At 36.2% G+C, this 19002-nt stretch overlaps 1 protein-coding gene across 1 annotated transcript in view; it reads left to right on the top strand.

Moving 5' to 3' along the window:
- The window catches only part of LOC113233776, a 98497-nt gene that overhangs the window by 71805 nt on the left and 7690 nt on the right, over positions 1 to 19002 (top strand). The window contains exons 4-5 of the mRNA XM_026468974.1: positions 10715 to 10802; positions 11824 to 11937. Coding sequence (XP_026324759.1) covers positions 10715 to 10802; positions 11824 to 11937 — 202 coding nt within the window. The remainder of the gene's footprint in view (positions 1 to 10714; positions 10803 to 11823; positions 11938 to 19002) is intronic.

Below are 19002 nucleotides of genomic sequence, written 5' to 3'. Positions count from 1 at the left end.
CAGGACATCATTACGATGTTTAAGGTGACCGACCCAGACGACGTGCCTACTTTCGTGGCGAAGGAACTGCACAAGCTGCTCCCTGTCACGTTCGACCATGTCGACGTCACCAGGCTACTGAAGGACACGACGTCCCTAAAAGCAAGCGTTGCTGAAGTTTGATGTAAATTGGAGGCCTCGGATAACACCATCAGTGATTTACGTGCCCAAGTTGTGTTACTTAGTAGTGCAGCTTCTGTAAGTGGGTCACCCGAGGCCTGCAACGTGAATACTTGTCGCGGGGCGCAAAACGCATCTATCAGCAGTTTTTGAGCCGGTTCATATGGATGTGTCACGGACTGCTGCCGCTGTCGCCACGCACGTTTCCCCGCGCCCCGACCCTCGTTTTTCCGCCCCGGCGGAGACGTCACTCGTAAGCACGTTGACCCCTCAACGTGATTACGCTGATGTTGCCGCCCATCCCGTTGCTCCACAACCACAGCCCAAGCAACCAACAGAGGGGAAAAAGAGATAGCGGAAACTCATCTCTAGAGCTGTGTCGTCAGTACCACAGAGAGGAGTAGACCAGTGCAACGAGGACGGCTTCAAAAAGGTCGAAAAAAAAGAAGTACACTAGCTGAAACTTTAGTAGCACCGCCCCGATTGGCTCCAACCATCTATTGCGTCCAGCGGTAGCGACGACGTTGCTATACGTGTCACGACTTCATTACTCCACAAAGTCTGCGGATATTGTGGAGTACATACGGATGAAAGCCAAAGCTGCCCTGAAGGTCGAGCCCCGAGACAAGCTGAATTTTAATTCATTTGTGATGACAATACCAACTCAACATCTGTTATACAACACCTTCATGAAGAAGGACTTTTGACCGAAGGGTGTCATGTCATGGCGTTTCTGAGGACGGCTATCGGACACCCACGTTGCGTCACACGTCGCGGTCCATACGTGTAAAGAAATAAATAGTTTTTATCATATTATTATCTATGTTAATCTATAAGGTAAATAAATAAATAAATAAAAATAATAAAATAAAATAAAATAAACGAGATTTAAAATTATTTCACAACAGCGAAACAATCCTTTTTCATTCAGTAACTTCAACTTTTGACAGGTGTCCACGTCAAATGTTGAAATTAAAGAAAAAATATGGGAAAAATATCCCGAAAAATATTTATTATTCTGAAATATATACTTTCAAAATGGATTTTTTTCCATAACCCAACACTAGCCCTTGTGAGACATCTGGCAACTTGGTTAGTACCGAACCTTTTTATACGCCCCATGGGTCTAGGACACGGATCTTCTTTAGGAGAGGTTTAGGCCGTAGTTTATGACCCACGTAGTCAATATATTCTTACGCTTATTTGATTTTGATTAGGTTTTGTGACTTCGATCGCAAAGTTGTGAAAATACGCTTATGAATGGACTATGTAGACTAAATAACTATTCCCTATTAACTCTACAGTAATCACATTTAAAATTACTTTTATATCGTCAGTGTTTTGTATAATGAGCGAAAGCGCTATTTCGAAATTTTCATAGGAGCATATTTTGGTTTAACACCTGTATTAAAATATATACATTCGGTTTCAAAATTCAATTTTAGAACTTAAACTTAATTATAAAATCGAAAACCATCTTATCAGTTCTAGAAAACACCAACCATATAGGTACTTACCTACTGAATTCAGTTCAAAAGATGTCACATTGTCAGTTTGAAACAGGTAATATGTTAATAAAAACCTATCACTTGAAAATCCATCTCTATGCCTAAATCGATGTTGTCAAAATCGACTTGATGAAATCAAAATTTGGTGGCCAGATCGAAGCCGTGACCTTTGAAAAATTATTGTTATACTTGCACAAAGTTTTCTTCATACTAACTTATTAAATGACTTAAAAAATTAAAGTATTCAAACGTTCTCCACAAAGTGCAGATTGACGTTTGAAAATTTATACAGAATATATTTAAAAAGTTTAAAATACATATATGTAGTGCCACTCAGATAATAAATCGCAAAGATCTAAAGGCACTGCCATTGCGCCCGTAACCCTGAGACATAAGTTGACAAGCCTTACCCTTCCAAACCGGAACGCTGTAATGCTCACATTACTTCTTGGCGGCAGAAATAGGTAAGGTGGTGGTGAATACTCCATCGCCTGTACAATGGCCAATGTTCTGAAGAACTGTTTGACATGATGCCAACAGCAACAATCTATCATCGCCGCACTCGCCACCGGCAGGGAGTCCATCCTCGCGCGGGAGCCCTGGCGTAAGCTAGGGCGGCCGGGCGGCGTCGTGGTGAATGTTCACTGATCCCACGGCGCCGACTCAACCGGCGAGAGGGAAACCCGGGGGGGTTTTAGTGGGGTAGTCCCTCCAGTCTGGAGGGAGAGTTCCCACATAACTCCTGAGTCTCCCTGGGCTCAGGGGTATCCATAAAGATTTCCCCCCCCGTCAAAAAAAAAAAGGGAGTCCATCCTCACACTCTAGAACTGAGTCGATTTCGTTCTCATCATACTTAGAATGCAAAAAAAGGCATTACGGGCCATTGCAAGAGTGTTACAGAATGCATCAGCAATACCCCTTTTCCGGACCCTGAAATTACTATCGATGCCAGCGATGGTGTGTTTTCAGGCAGCTTTATTTGCCAGAGAACACTTGAAGGAGTACTCCAGCCTCGGAGATGGATATGCACGCGCATCGCGACATGAGGGCCGGCTGCGGACTATACCGCGGCGGCTGGCGAAAACATCCACACTAGTGCATGTAATGGCACCGGCAGTCTATAACCGGTTACCGGATAACGTGCGAAATGCACCATCAAGAAATTCATTCACATTTCTCTTGAAAACGTGACTTGTTGAACAATCACTCTACATGTTAGATTATAGTATTGTGTGATGCTATTAATTTATTGTTAGTAATTTGACATAATTGTAGTGTAATAATGATAATTTTTTAATTTTTTGATTATTGGTTTTGCAGAGCTAATTTTTATTATTATTTTTAAAATGAATTATTATTAAGATTCAATTATCGTATTAATTAGTTCTTGTAAATCAATTTAATTATTCGTTATTGTAATTTTTTTTTTGTGAGTTGTAACTTTTTGTTATCAATAAATGATGACTATGACTACTGTATGGTTTCAGAGAAGCTTCGTTCCACGTACAATTAGGTAGTGAAATGAACTCCCTGTCGGGGTTTTCCCGCAGGAATACAGCATGGAGTCCTTCAAAAGGGCAACTTGCAACGCGCTTGTTACGCCTCTGGTGTTACCAAAGAGTTCTTGAGTGGCGATCGCGTACCGGAAGACGCAGTGTGGGCAGACTACCCACAAAATAGGTGGGCAGACTGCCCGCTGAGTGCAAACAGCGCAAGACCGGTCGTTGTGGCAATCTTTGGGAGATACCCATATCCAGCAATAGACGTCTTGCGCCTGAAATGATGATTCCGAATAAATGTGAAAACATGGATTAATATTTAGAAAAAAACTTACACGAAGCATGTTCCCAATAGATTAATACTCTAGAAGATTAGAGAAATGCTTTTGAAAAGTAGTTTCTTAATAAAAAAAAGTCGAACATTAATTTTAAGATATTCGTAATTATTCAGTAAATGATTATCTTTATACTTTGGATTACATTTTGGAATACAGCGAAGCGTAGTGTTTCGGACCCGATGCATTTTTTTAACCGGTTTGAAAAAACAGAGGAGGTTCTCAATTGGACTGTATTTTTTTATGTGTATGTTACGATATTTGTGAACCGATTTAGATGTTTCTTTTTTTGTTGGAAAAAGGATACGTCAGTAGTAGTTCCATTCAAATTTATTAATTTATTTATATATAAAAATATTCCTCCTCTAAGAGTGGCAAATTAGGGGATGAATCCAGTTTATTGGATTTCAGCCACTTTCCATCAACTGATTTCAACAAAACCTGGCAATTAGATGTAAATCCACAAACTTTAGAGGTCGGTTTTATAATTATTGATACCTAAAATGCTGCGTTCCGTAGGTCTTCGGCAAACCTTCAAATAGGATTTTACTTAGTCAAGGAAGCTTTGTGCATCGTAGGGTATCGTTGGGGATAGCGGAATTACGGGTAACTAGCATTTGATTATGAGTCTCCATTTCAATTATTTAGTGGCCAAATCAAATCCGCGTAAACGACGCAACCAAATTAGCATAATTTACGGGAATCTATTGTTATCAGTCCGTAGACAACATAATGCTTACTGTGCAAAAATTTGAAGTCGTAGCCATTGAAATAACAAAGTTAACGTTAAAAGTAACGTTAAATCCCTCTCCTGTGAAATTTGATTTGGTGCAGATACGCGCCTTTTACCAATACTACATACGCGTATTTGCACTATTCCCGACGATATAACATATACCGCTTTATTTATTTCATAATTAACAAACTACCATTTCGTCCAGTCACCTTCAACAGCCCTTGTCGTTTAATGTATTAACAAAAATGCTACGTAATACATAATTTATGATAATGACCTCCAGCACTGACGTGCAATCACATTATTTTATGTTATGCTACACATCCACACAAATTTTCAAAACATCTTCTCGCCATCATCAGTTTCGTTCAGTAGCGGCACTGGACATAAATTAAATAAATTCGGATTTGGTTATTGACAAATTAGATAAAATTGATATTATTACAAATTTGCTAAAGGCGCCAAAAATAAAGTATTTAAATTTCGAATTTAGATTAAAAAATTCTAAATTTAAATGTACTTGTTGTTGGCGCCTTTCTCTTTGTATTTGTGATTGTTTGTTCTCTTTGGTTCATAGCTGTTCATTGTTGATTAAATAAACTGTAAGTACATTTCTTTTGGTCTTGCTTACTCTTCAATAGCACCTGAATCCCTTTCGTTATCTTTGCACCGCGATCATAACCGATTGATTTAACAATGTAATAATAATAATAATAACGCACACACTCAACATATCCCCGCACTAGGGAAACCGTGTGTCGCACGTCGTGACACACACATTGACAACCACAAATTACACCCAAACTCATAAGAGAAATAAATGCAGCCATACAAACATTTCTCCAAGCCCGGGAATCGAACTTGGGACCTCTGCGTGGCAGTCCGGCATGGTAACCATTCGGCCACGGAGGCAGAGGCAGCAACGTATGTGTGTCTGAGAGAGAGAGAGTGTGTGTGTGTGGGTGTGTGTGTGGGTGTGTGTATGTGTGTGTGTATGTGTGTGGGTGAGTGATGTGTGCGTGTGTGTGTGTCTATGTGTTTTAACCTGTTGCCATAGACGAAGAAAGTAATGTTTTTAAATCGGTTTCCTCATACAGTTTGGACTGTAGCCAATTTGATAAATATTTCTTGCAGTCTCTATAACTTTTGGCGTGTGTTACTAATTCCTTGTTAATTAAATTATACAAATGGGCCGATCGCTTGTTGAATAGTCTGTTTGCAAATGTTGTATTTACTTTAGGTACTTGTACCACAATGTCTTTCCTTCTCCTCTTCGAAATAAAACGTAACACAAGCGCTTTTGACTACCAACCGATAGAACATAGATAAAAAGATGCCACAACCGTAAGTTTGGCAGCTAAATTGGTGACCGCAATGCAATAGGGCTATAATAATAGAAGGCACATTTTCCCGCGGTACTAAAAGGCTACCACTTCTCTGCGAAGCTATTTCGTGAGAACAGTCAGGTGCACCTTGTATCCAGGGCCTAACTTACCATAAAGGCTAAACGGCCTCGTGACGGGGCGCAAGATCATAGAGCGGCAAAAAATGGTCGGCCTTCGTCCGCTTACAAAAGTTTTTTTATTAGTTTATCACAATAGAATTATACTTACTCTAATTTAAGTATCTGCTCAATAGATCGATCGTCCCAAGTACAAGAGTGATAAAAGAAAATATTGTACTCCATGCAAATTTTCCATTGGCTACACATATTTTGTTTAGACAAACAACAATTTGTGCAAAACCATAACACATACGTACGTATCATCACGCTTGTCTCTTTGTACCTTTTTTATATCAAATGACGGTACTAACAAGTCGTGTGTCTGGTGGTAAACGATAGTGCCTCTCAGAGCTTTAAATCGCAAAGATCTGATCGACACTGCCATTGCGCCCGTCACCTTGAGGCATACGTTGTTAGGTCTCTTATGTGCAGGCACAGGTGTTCCGGTTTTTCCGGAACGCTGGGGACAGCAATAGGTCAGTTGGTAGAACTTCCCTCATCGAGTATTTCTGGTTATATACTCGATGACTTCCCTAGACGATCTGTTTCACAGAGAGGCCTACTGGTACACCTACCGAGGTAGGTAGACACCGTGGACCGCCACTTGCTATGGCCCAGACAAACCTTCTTCGCCTCCTCCACTCCCATCAGTCTCTTCATACACGCCCTCGTAAAACATAATCACCACCTGAAAAATATAATAATCTTTCGCTTAGGGCGGCATTATAAACTTAAATTAGGGCCCTGGTACACTCCATGCTGATAACAATCGGGTCAAGGTTTCCGATCCGTGGTATAGAAATGTAGAAAAAAGAAAACAATGCCGTTCCACTAATCATTTCAACTTTTATGCCTTTTGCCGGGTAACTGCAGCCCATTTTTATCACGCGAAGTTGTAACTTTTTTATTGTGGTATCTTGACTTTCGTTGTTTGTGTTTTAACAACCTTTGGTTATTTTGTTTTATTAATTTCATAGATCACTGCTATCACTGTGTCCTCTAAGTTCAATTTCATGTACACACCTGTGACTCATAATCGACAAAACTGATTCGTAGACGTAAAGAGTAGTATTTTAAATTTCAATCTGTTATAAAAAAGTGTAACGAAACTAATACGAGTACATAGAAGCTGACATAAATATACTTTATACCTTTTTTTAGTCATTTAATAAGTGTGTAAAGCGGTGCAAGCACATTCGTTCGAAAGTTAAAACAACCTGTACCTAGCTTAGAGGATGGAAAAAAATAAAAGAAAGGAGCTGCCCTAAGTACAGAATCAACGTGCATATTACCAAAATTTGAAAGTTACAAATGGCGGATTTCTTTAGTGTTGTACCATAATCTATCGATAAGTCATTATCGACATGCAAATGTATGGCTTGAATTTTTGTTTCTTTAGTTTACTGTAACCAAAGTATGCCTAAACAAACACAAGTCTGATAATTTAATCTCGAGTGGTATATTATTATAAATGTCAACACACATTTTTAAACTTCAAAAAAAAATTATTTTCAACATTACAACTGCTGTGCAGTTTGTTGGCGACATGCGCATTCTTGCTTAATTATACCTACTTTACTTGTATTTAACATTACGTAGTATTAATTGTACTTACTAAATAAAATATAAAAATTACTTTAAGAGGTACGCCTTTAACCTACATTTTAGTACATATTTACATAACGTCTTTTAACTAACCGTCAAGTACAAGTCTATTCAGGTTTCTGCGGATTCTAGTATTCCCGTTAATTCCCGGGCTTCTTAAGCAAATGAATCAATCAAGCAATTTTAACACAGAAATAATGGAAGTAGTTGTAAAAATCAATTATCGGAAATCAACAATTATCATGTACTAGCTTTTCCCCACGACTTCATCCGCGTACAATTTTTATACAAATGAAAAATATTCAAGTATGAACCAAATCGCACCACGTGTTAAAAAGTTACCATACAAACTTTATTACCCCATTTCCCCGCATTTTTTAAAAACTTTTGGTATGTTGTCATTGTATTGCAGGCTTTAAAAAAATAGTCATTTTTAATAGTTAGAGTTGTCATTGGGAAAAATCAGAAACGAGTGGATAATTTTGTTTTCAGGAACTGAGAATAGCTAGTAAATGAGTCTTGTTTAATCTAAATTGAACATAAAATTATTTACCAATAAACCTAATGATGGAATAGCATTGTCATGTAATCTAGTTACATTTAAAGTTCTGTTAAAATTTGACTCTTCATAATGAAGCGAACAAATGAAGATGATCTTTGATCCAACGTTTATATTCGGCAGTCCTATGATTTCCAACCATTCTTTCTTCCTTTTTTCATTTGTAGGAAAACTTGAAATAATAATAATAAAACAATAAAAACCTCATAGTGAATTGTTTTAATAACAGAATATCGATAATATGTATGCTTACAAGATCAACACTATCTCAAAATAATCGTTAACAACAATCATCAAAATATACAAACAAACAGGCAATCTAAAGTAACAAAAGCAAAATTTGGCAAGATTTATAAATAAACTACTTAAATAAGTCTAATTACATAAAATACTCGGGCTATTGTGTGATTTATAGACAAAAAAATAACACATGCCTGTGCAATGTAACATTCGATTGATTTGCAGTTTTTCTAAAGCCGCATCCTTTAATGCTGCAGCGTCGCATTTTTATTAATACCTAATTATTCTCACTGTCAATATTTTTGTCCAATTTAATTATAATACATGTGAATAATTCAATAATACATTTGGAAAAACATTAGTTTTGACATTTGATATACTTCCCTTTGACAATTGACAACGGTATCATGTACCTCATGTACTTGAAATGGCCACGGTTGGCATTTAAAATGACGTCACGAATTTTCGATTCCCGTGTTTGACACAGACCAATGTAATGCTATCTCTTTTGGCTTAAGACGGCACGTAATAGTTAAACAAAGACAATAATATGTTTATGTTTTCGACGTCGAAATGCATCATATACATATAACGTCTGATTTATATATGTCAACGTAACATGTCCTTTAGTTTCCATAGTCTAAGGTACCTAGCGACCACGAAAGATAAACAAAATGTTTTTTTTTTCTTTTTGTGACGGCTAAGGCCACAGTATAATTTCCCATGGTCTTCTTTTTAGAATTCTTACAAATAATGTCTCCCAAAAACACAACAATTTAAGCTTGATAATAAAATATACTAAACTAATATTTTAAATTCAATATAAAGGTATGTTTTTGAGACATGAATACACGCACGTGTCTCATTTCACGTGATTTTGCTCGCTTAAATTGATCCCCGAATCGCATGCGAAGCCTTACTATTGCGAATTACTACGAAACCTACGCCGCATCGGGGATAAACAATTATTATTTACATTTCATATTTTGCTTTCCAGACATTCATTTCTTAAATTTTATCAAAAATCCTGAAATTATTGTATAAAATAAACGTTCTTACCCAACTGTCCGAAAAAATAAACAAATGTAATTTGGTCCCTTTCAAGGCATTATTATGAAAGTAAATAGGCATTATTTTCGAGTGAATGTTCCATCATCAACGTCATCGTCTTTTTCCATCGAGTGAGGTTAAATGGGCACTTATATTTATTATAAAAATGTTTTTGAAACTTAATAGAAAACCCCCGATACAAAACAACGTATCTACTCCAAAAAGTCAATAAAGTCAACATCTCCAACTCGTGGAAACTAATTGAATGAGCTAGTGTGGTTGCGAAAACGGGCAGTCTATAAACTGTCCCGGTTCAATATCAGATCAAAGTTACCATACCACATTATTATAATGTCATCGGATTTCCCTAGTATACCAAATGCCATGTCGATCGGACAAGTGACAAATAAATGTAAATTTTTTGAACGACTGAACCAATGTGCAACAAACGTAGCGTAGAACCATTCCGATTAAATTAGTCTTCATATATCACACACACACGCACGCATGCACTCACACACGCACACATGCACACATGCACGCACACACGCACACACGCACACACGCACGCTCGCATGCACTCACGCACGTTCACACTCAGTCTTCATTTCAAATTTTGTATGACCGACATCCATTACTTTAGCTATATCGTCGGGGATAGTGCAAATCCGCGTATGTAGTATTGGTAAAAAGTGTGTATCTGCACTAAATCAAATTTTACAGGGGAGATACTTTCATTTTTGTACTGTAAGCATTAATTCATGTTGTCTACCGACAGATAACAATAGATTACCTTAAATCAGGTCAGTTTGGTTGTAACGACATTTACGGGGGTTTGATTTGGCCACAAAATTACCAAACTGGACACTCATAATCAAATGCTAGTTACGCGTAATTGCACTATCCACGACGATATATGTAAAATGTTATTACTTTATAGACCTGGCGACATGAAATACGGGATCAACCTAATTCAGGCCAAACCAATTTCTGCAAAGATTGTTACCTATAACATATATCAAATAATGTATGTATATAGTGTAAACTTTGTGAGAAAATACCTTATTAATAATATTTTATACTGTATTAATATATATAATTAATAATTATTTTTATATAAAAAACGCTTTAAAATTAGTCCTGCCGTTTGGGACCTACGATGCCACAGATGATCAAAAAAGTGTTTTTTGCGTCGAGGATTACAAAACCGACAACCGTTTTAGTAACCCATCTAAAAGAATAATATTATACGTTTGTAAACTTTAATAGAAGTCGTGCATCCATTTCACAATTATTTTTCTGATTTACAATTTTTATTTTGCATCACTTATTTTTTACAATGTTCTGAGTGAAATAATAGACGACGTCTAGACGGTCTACGAGTCTAACAACGCGACTAATATATTCTTTTATTGCAATGGCGAACTCAATTATATATATAAATTACCCTCATTCACATCCTTTCACATCGATTGAAAGTTATTACCATTAACTTACTAGATTTATTTTGTCTTCACAGATCGAACATCCGGGCTCTAGAAAAGGCGGAGGAACATTTTTAGTGCCGATGAATGGCGGTATTTGGACCATGTGCGTGTCTCTAAAAGGTATTTTCCTTTTCAAAGCTAAACCTCCTTCATAAGTATCGCGAACATGTTTTAAAGCCTTTTACTTTTTTGCATCCTCTAAGTTTAAAGCTGGTTATGCCATAATCGTCACGCTTCAGATTGCAATGGAGATCATAGAGAATACTACAAAATAATATTGACTATAAAATAGAATACTTATTTATTTGAGATTTTTTGTGAAATAACTCAACTACTTTTGTTATGATTACGAATGCAAATCGAACACACAGAAAAATTTCGTCGACCCGGTGGAACTTGAACAGAAGTCCATGCTGCACCGTAGCATTACTCTTACCAACTGAGCCACGGGTCCAGTTACCGAGACGGCGAAATTCTCTGTTTTTCTTATAGATTTTTGTGCTGGTTTTCTACATTCGTCGCCACAAGTGGCATCTAGTGAGTGATTTTTTTAATAACCTCACAGCAGCCAATACCTTCACAGGTCACAACTGACACAGATGTCGATTTTCGATCAAATATATTTATTGAGATTTTTTGGGAAATACCTCTACTAGTTTTGTTATAATTATGAACTGGACGCGTGGCTCAGTTGGTAAGAGCAATGCTACGGTGCAGCATGGACGTATGTTCCAGTCCCACCGGGTCGACGAAATGTTTCTGTGCGTTCGATCTTTGTATCCATAATCATACAATACCTACTTATTTTATTGAATCTTTCTAAAATAATATACAATAATAATCTTCTTAAAAATTTTTGCTGCTGACTCGGTCTGTAGCTCAGTTATTTAAGCGCGCATGGCAACAAACACTGATGTTAGTCCAGTCAGAATCAGGAATTTCATTTTCTGTTCATTCTTTCTATTAGTAATAAAATAATAGATGATAAATATTTGGCAGAACAATGTGAACTGTATTAATCTTGATCGAAAATCGTTGGTCTGTTGCGGTCCACGTAAATTACAACACGTCCGAACAGACATTACCTTGGTGAACGTTTTGTTGCTTTTTCTTATAATCAACATTTGTCATGCATTTTCAGAGGAAGAAGTATCCATATTATCCCGAGCGGGATTTCCCACCCAGCCGCTGTGCACAAACTACCTCGCAAACACCGATGACGACGACGACGAACCCCGGGCTGATTGGCAACATCGTAAGTCACCTTTAGTCATTTAAAATTCTCATTAAAACCAGACTGGCTTCTAAGTAGAGGCCAATGTCCTCTTAGAGTCGGTAAGCTAAGGTAATCAGTTAATGTCTTGATACGCCTTGGTGTCACTTATTTTAAACATGTATTTGAAACTAGAATTAATAAGTAAGTCGGCGAATGTGCTCCATACAAAGTTTAATACAATTTTGGATATTAAATATTAAAAACCATTCAGAGGACTTCATCTAGAAACTAATGCGAAGTTTCTCGTTAGTTTCGCGACAAATTATTTAGTTTCAAAATAACGGGGGCTTTAAAAAATGTAAATATCCATAGCCACACAATAAAATAAAATAATAAAGCCACAAATATCGAGACTTTGCCGAATGGCTAAGTATTAAGTACTTACTCGTATTTATTAAAATACGAGTATTTTAAGACCTAATTATGTACCTAATTATTGCATACAACTTTTTCTACGAGTAAATTATAATAATAAAACCAATGTTCAAAGATTATTTTGTTAACAATCCCCCACAAAACAAAAAACCAAAACAAACACTACAAAACAAAAACCAAGGAGTATAGAAGAGTCCGTGACTGGCCAAATACCGCTTACCAGGAGGCAGTAGAGCATTTGAGTAGCGTCTTATTTGATATTTTATTTTGTTTTTACGTAGTTATTTTTAGCAAAATGGTTACACCTTTGTAGCTGTTATGTAACATTTTGTGATGTTATTTAACAAAATAATTTTAATTTTAGTAAATTCTCAAATATAGTGACGTTATTCCGTTCAGGGACACAGTGACGCGTTGACGGACTCTTTAAATAAGCAAAAATACAACGTTCTTTTTTTGAAACTCATAGTTCTATGCACAGAACTATTATGAAATTTTTCAGTTCAGTAGCGAGTACCATAGACAATAGAATTTTAGTTCAGAACTAAAAAGAGCGCCTTTGTGACAGTGATAGTTATTAAAATACGAAATATAATGAAATAATTCTGTGTATGTGAAATTTTATAACTCTCCTATTTTAGCTTAAAAAAATTATCCACCAATTACGTTTGTAGAATCTTTAAACCTCTCTCCTGAAACGTGTAATTTTGCAGATGTGGCCTCATTCATTATACAAGTACATAGATATCGTTGCATTACACAGAGTTTGCGATTTATCTTACCACAAAACCTCTGAAGTCCAACCTATATCACAGTGGAGTCCCTTGTCTCACGCTAGGTGCACTGCTTTATTAAACCTCCCGTTACGCAACGTAAAACATGCGATTTCATGATTTGAGATTCCTTTAATGCAAGGCCAGTGAGTCAAAGTCAAAGTCAAAAATTATTTATTCCATAGGTAAAATAAATTTACACTTGAAAACGTCACATTTAAGCTACTGCTCGTTCACTACGCTGACCTCCCTGAGAAGAACGAGCAAGAAACTCTAGGTATTGCTCTTTTCAAATAAACTTAAATGCTATGGAATACACTTTGAATCAAATTTGTGTGGATTCTGGAGCCATGTCGTCTTTCCATACATCTTTATCTAACACGTAGTCTTCAATTTTGTAATATGATTTTTCGATCAAAATATTTTTAATGTAGTTTTTAAACTTAGGAAATGATAAACTTAATATATGCTCCGGAATCTTATAGTAAAAACGTATACAGTTTCCCATAAAAGAGTTGTTTACCTTGGTTAAACGAAATCGTGGTACCATGAGTTTGACTTAGCTCTAAGGTTAATGTTATGGATATCTTCTTTCTTATTGAAATTATGTATATTTTTACGGGCATATAAAATATTTGAGTAAATGTACTGTGATGCCACAGTCATGATACCAGTCTCCTTAAACTTTTCTCTTGAGAGATACCTGAGAGCCTAGACGGTACACAGACTTTTCACCTTTCCAAATTTTCGTTCTAGCAGTACGAGAATTATAGTTTTCATTTCATAGTTGTTTTGACTTTCGTCCATATAATGCGTAATGATATCTAAAGTTTTATGTTTAACCGAAATAGAAGTGATTGTAACTCAGCGACGAACGGTTGGTTGCTTCTTAGTTGAATAAAATTCGAATTTATGTAAATATTTTAGTAGATATTTCTAGAAAGGAAAACAAAGAAACCTGCACGTGGACGTATGTGGCTTCTTTATATGATACTAAGTAACGAACAAATCGTGCGCCTGATGGTAAGGGACACGTCGGTCCATCCATCCATCGCACAGATCTGAGGGGCACTGCCACTGCGCCCGTTACCCTGAGGCATAAGTTGGCAAGTCCCATGTGGTTGTAATTTTACCAGCACCCTTACCCTTCAAAACCGGAACACAGTAATGCTCACATTGGAGCTTAGCGACAGTAATGGATAAGGTGGCTGTACTTCCCTGGACGAACTCTTTCGCAAGGAGCTCTACAGCTACTGAAATCTACTATGGGCCTAAATACTCTTCTTATGGAAGACCCGAGCGGAAATATTTATCATAAAAGGTATTTAATAAAGCCATATTGAATATTCTTAACATAATCGTACTTTTCAAAATCATGTACCACGATGTCGGACTAGCCTAGTTTTGCACAGTCCACTACCTAGATTACTCCTACTTATAACCGAATTAACGTTCGAATTGATATAGACATTTTTCATTCTTCCCGTAATGTTTTCTAAAATAACATTCTCGAATCCTTTCCCCGGTAATTTCATAAGTTCTTTGTTGTTATTTTTGTTGCTTATTATTATTTTATTAGGCATTTCTCCATAGCCGCAATTGTCTGTGTCCATGCACTAAAATTAACTTATTTATCGAAACAAAAATCTACAAAAAAAAAGAGAGTACAATATAGGTCGAAAGCTAACTGGAGAGCACAAAATCTTCCCAATAAATATTTCGGACGTAATGGAAAAAAAAAATAGAAGCTTCACAATTCGTTCGTATTATTCGTCCATCATGCCCCTGCTGCTGGAGGGAACAGGTGAATGATTTGTTGCCGATTTTAAGACTTCTTGCGTGTAAATAAGTAATTCGGTGGATGTGGTCCAGGTTGATTTTTGAATTCGGTGTATACGATATTTCCAAAACTAAATTTTATGGTTGTATGCAATATTTTTTATACTATGTGTTGTAACGAATATAATAACAACTTATTGGTTTTACAAGTGTTGTCGTTTACGAGTAATATCAAAATATATATATATATATTTTCTAAATCCCGTGGCCTTGGATTCGGTGGATTTTGTGCCACCGAATTTAGAAAAGCTTCCACTGACGTCGAAAAAACCTGCCATTGAAGCCATATTTTCTTTGAAAAACAAGAATTTTATACGTTTGTTCATATAAATGTTTACTGAATATTATTGATTTTCACAATTTTATATTACAACTTGCTTCTCACTGAAAATTAATAAAGAAAATCAAAACAAAGCAAAAATTGGAAATCAAGAAGATGAAGGAACGTACTATGAAAGCAAAGATAAAAAGCGATCCGATTATATATGAAACGTTTAAAGAAAAAGATAGACAGGAGATACCTCCTGTCTATCTTTTAAGAAAGAAAAAGAGAAAAGAAAGATTTTGAAAGTGCATTAATTGCCTCGTCATGTTAAAAGTGTAATGAAAGACATTCTATATCGCATATATCGCGCAAGTTTCCAAAAATGTATAGCTTATGTAGCTCTGTAGCTACGTTCCAAATTTTTTTTAAAAGGAGATACGGTAATACTTTGTGTTATTGAAAAAAAGGCAAAACAGCCAAACTGAAAACTGATTTCAATTAAGTCATACGATGACATTTATTTGCGTTGTTCTGTTCGATTTATAAATAAATTTTGTTTAAATTTATGTAAGTTTGAGTTCTTTTTCCTGCCCGCTCAAGGATTTTCCTGAAATTAAAAAAAAATTCGACCACCGAAGTCAGATAATTTAGCCCTTCTAGGACAAATGCTCTATTACTTTAAATGCTGTGTAATCTGTAATAGGTAGACACATAAGTACAATACTAATGTAAAGTTACACTGTTATTTAAGAGTATATTTACTACTGTTGATGTACCTTATCTATAAAATAAAATAAAACATTTCATAACCGATGCATATGAAATACGCCGTTTAAAGCATGAGATATTCGTTTTAGTCTGCTGTGTGCAGAAATGTATGTCTCAGTATTCATGTGTTAAAAGGACCACCTGCACAAGGTCATAAAGCTTCATTTAGTACCCTTGGTTTAAAAAAGCCACAAGTGATCTTACGTCAAAATTATATATCAGTGTGTAGAAAATTAAACGAATTTTAAATTATTTTTTTATTTAAAAATAGTTTTTCTGATTGTCTTGAAAACCAGCCAAATATCCCTTATGTCAATTGACATTTAAGCTATAGATGCATTGACTTACAAATAATCGATGTGAAATTTTATATCTCTCTTAGTTAAACAGAAAACGTTTTCGTTCGTACAATCTTTAAACCTTTCTCCTGTAAAGTTTATTTTTAGTTTATTTTCTAGATGACGAAAGACATTGAATAATCTCAGTACAAAGTACTAAAAAAACGAACCTTAAAAGTTCGTGAAGTTACATCTTTTTGCCAAGTTTTATTGAAATCGGTGCTTACCTTAAAGTGCGCGAAACAGGATTCATCCCCTAGTGTGCCACCCTTAGAGATGGAATATTTTCTGCAAATTTAAATGGGACCAATACTGAGGTATCCTCTTTCCAACAAAAAAATAATCATCAAAATCGGTTCACAAATTATCACGTATCAATCGTAACATACATAAAAAAAACACAGACGAATTGAGAACCTCCTTCTTTTTTAAGTCGGTTAAAAAGAGATTCACAAAAGTCAAATCAGAATCAGCTACATTTATTTAATAAACACTTTAAGAAATGCTTATAATTTAGAGTTTAATACAGTCGGTGTATAAAGTTTTCGAGGTACGATATGCAGTAAAAAGTGGTATTGTTATCGATTTTGTAGAGTAACAGCTTTGCGCCCCGCATTATGACGCGGTTGGCGGTCGCAATTTACGGAACTGTCAAAATGTCACCAGCTTAGTTATGAAACCTCGTATTTAATACATTAGTAATACCTACATACCTGCGTGGTAGATGTAGAAATACTTGGTCATTAGGCTTTTTACTGTTTACTTACGTCATAATGACATTACTAAGCAAATATTATTAATTATATCGCTGTTTATCTGTATTAGTTGAGAAATACTCGTAGATAGAGTACTTACTTACAGGTTTCTAAAGTCCATGCTTTTACGATACAGGCAAACATAATTATAGTAATTGAGAAACCCTATCATAACGTCTCACACGAATGAATCTGGTCTCAAACAAGCGAATTTTATTTATAAGTATGTTGTAATCACAGACCTGGGATACGCGTGTTGGTTATAATTATTAATTTATTTATTTGTTTATTTATTTATAAGTAATAATATAATAACGCACACACTCTACATAGCCCCGTACTAGGGAAACCCTGTGTCGCGGGTGTCATGGACACACACATAGACAACTACAAATTACACTCAAGCTGACAAGAGAAATAAATGTAGGCCATACAAGTATTTCTCCCGGCCCGGGAATCGAACCTGGAACCTCTGCGTGGCAGTCCGGCATGGTAACCGTTCGACCACAGAGGTATTTTTTCGACAAGAAGAAGCTCTAGATACTCTATCTAGTGCAGGAGCTCTCTTCTCCGTCATTCCCCTCGTCATCTATCATTATCTACCCATTTATACGTCCCATTGCTTAGCACGGATATCCTCTCAGGTAAGGGCTTAGGCCATGGTCCGCCACGCTGATCCAATGCGGGTTGGGGACTTCACATGTTTTCCGAAGGTTATAAACCTTCGACGTGCATTGAAAAGCTAAGAGTAAATTTCAAATTTAATTTCGCACATAAATTCCAAAAAACTCAGAGGTACGAGCCCATATTCGAGAGGTGGTATGTCAAACCTCGTCATCAATAATAGCAGTAAAATTAGTAGGTAAACATTCAACACAAACAGGTACCGACCGCGTCGTTTCTGCGAAATCATTAAAAGGCTTTTGGCTTATGTTGCTGTTACTTCTAGAGAAGTATCCATCCATACATCGAGACCTCGCGTTTTATGAAAGCCTCAACAGAAAGCGGCATTACGCCGTCTGAATTACTAATGAATGTTTTCTGCTTATTGTTTACTCCATAACAAGGAATTCGGGTTATACTAATTTACTTACCCGTGGTAGCTTCTCTCAAACAGAGACCGTGGGTTTGAACATAAGTTTCGGAATTTATGTGCAATATTTTATTTGAAATTTACCATGAGCATTTCGGTGCAAAAATTCACTACTTTAGGCAAACGTGTAAAATCCCCAACGCGCATTGGACCAGTGTGGCGCATGGCGGTCTGAGAGGAGACCCGTGCCTAGCAGTGGGACATATAAATGGGCTGATGATCATGATGATTAGATATTAATTTACTTACTCATAATGTTGTTTTTATGTATTTATTTTGTTACGATATTGACTGGTTCGCTTGTCCAATTATTTACTTATGATATTTATGGGATGAAGACGTTATTTCTAACCGACTTCAAAAAATGAGGAGGTTAATTCGACTGTATTTACTCGAAAATTTGTGAACAGATTCCGTTATTGAAGTGAAGAGTGAAGAAAATATTTTATGAATTCGGTTTATTGAATTTCACCGACTTTCCGTCAACTGAATTCGATAAACTTAGCACAAACCTGGGTATAATAGTAACCTAGAGCAGATCTGGTAATGGAAATGGCAGACTGATGTGAGGAACTCCTCAATAGTATACAGTAGCTAGATACATTGTGTTGGGGTTTGTATTATTCGTTTTGACGAAACGTCCATGTTTGGTCTCATATTATTCGTTTTGACGAAACTAATGTTTATGCACTAACGTTATTCGTTTTGACGAAACGTCAATGCTTATGCACTAACGTTATTCGTTTTGACGAAACGTCAATGTTTATGCACTAACGTTATTCGTTTTGACGAAACGTCAATGTTTATGCACTAACGTTATTCGTTTTGACGAAACGTC

Source organism: Hyposmocoma kahamanoa, unplaced genomic scaffold (assembly GCF_003589595.1).
Source record: "Hyposmocoma kahamanoa isolate Upper Pololo Valley unplaced genomic scaffold, ASM358959v1 80, whole genome shotgun sequence".
NCBI lineage: Eukaryota > Metazoa > Arthropoda > Insecta > Lepidoptera > Cosmopterigidae > Hyposmocoma > Hyposmocoma kahamanoa.
This window is presented reverse-complemented; position numbering and strand designations above follow the sequence as displayed.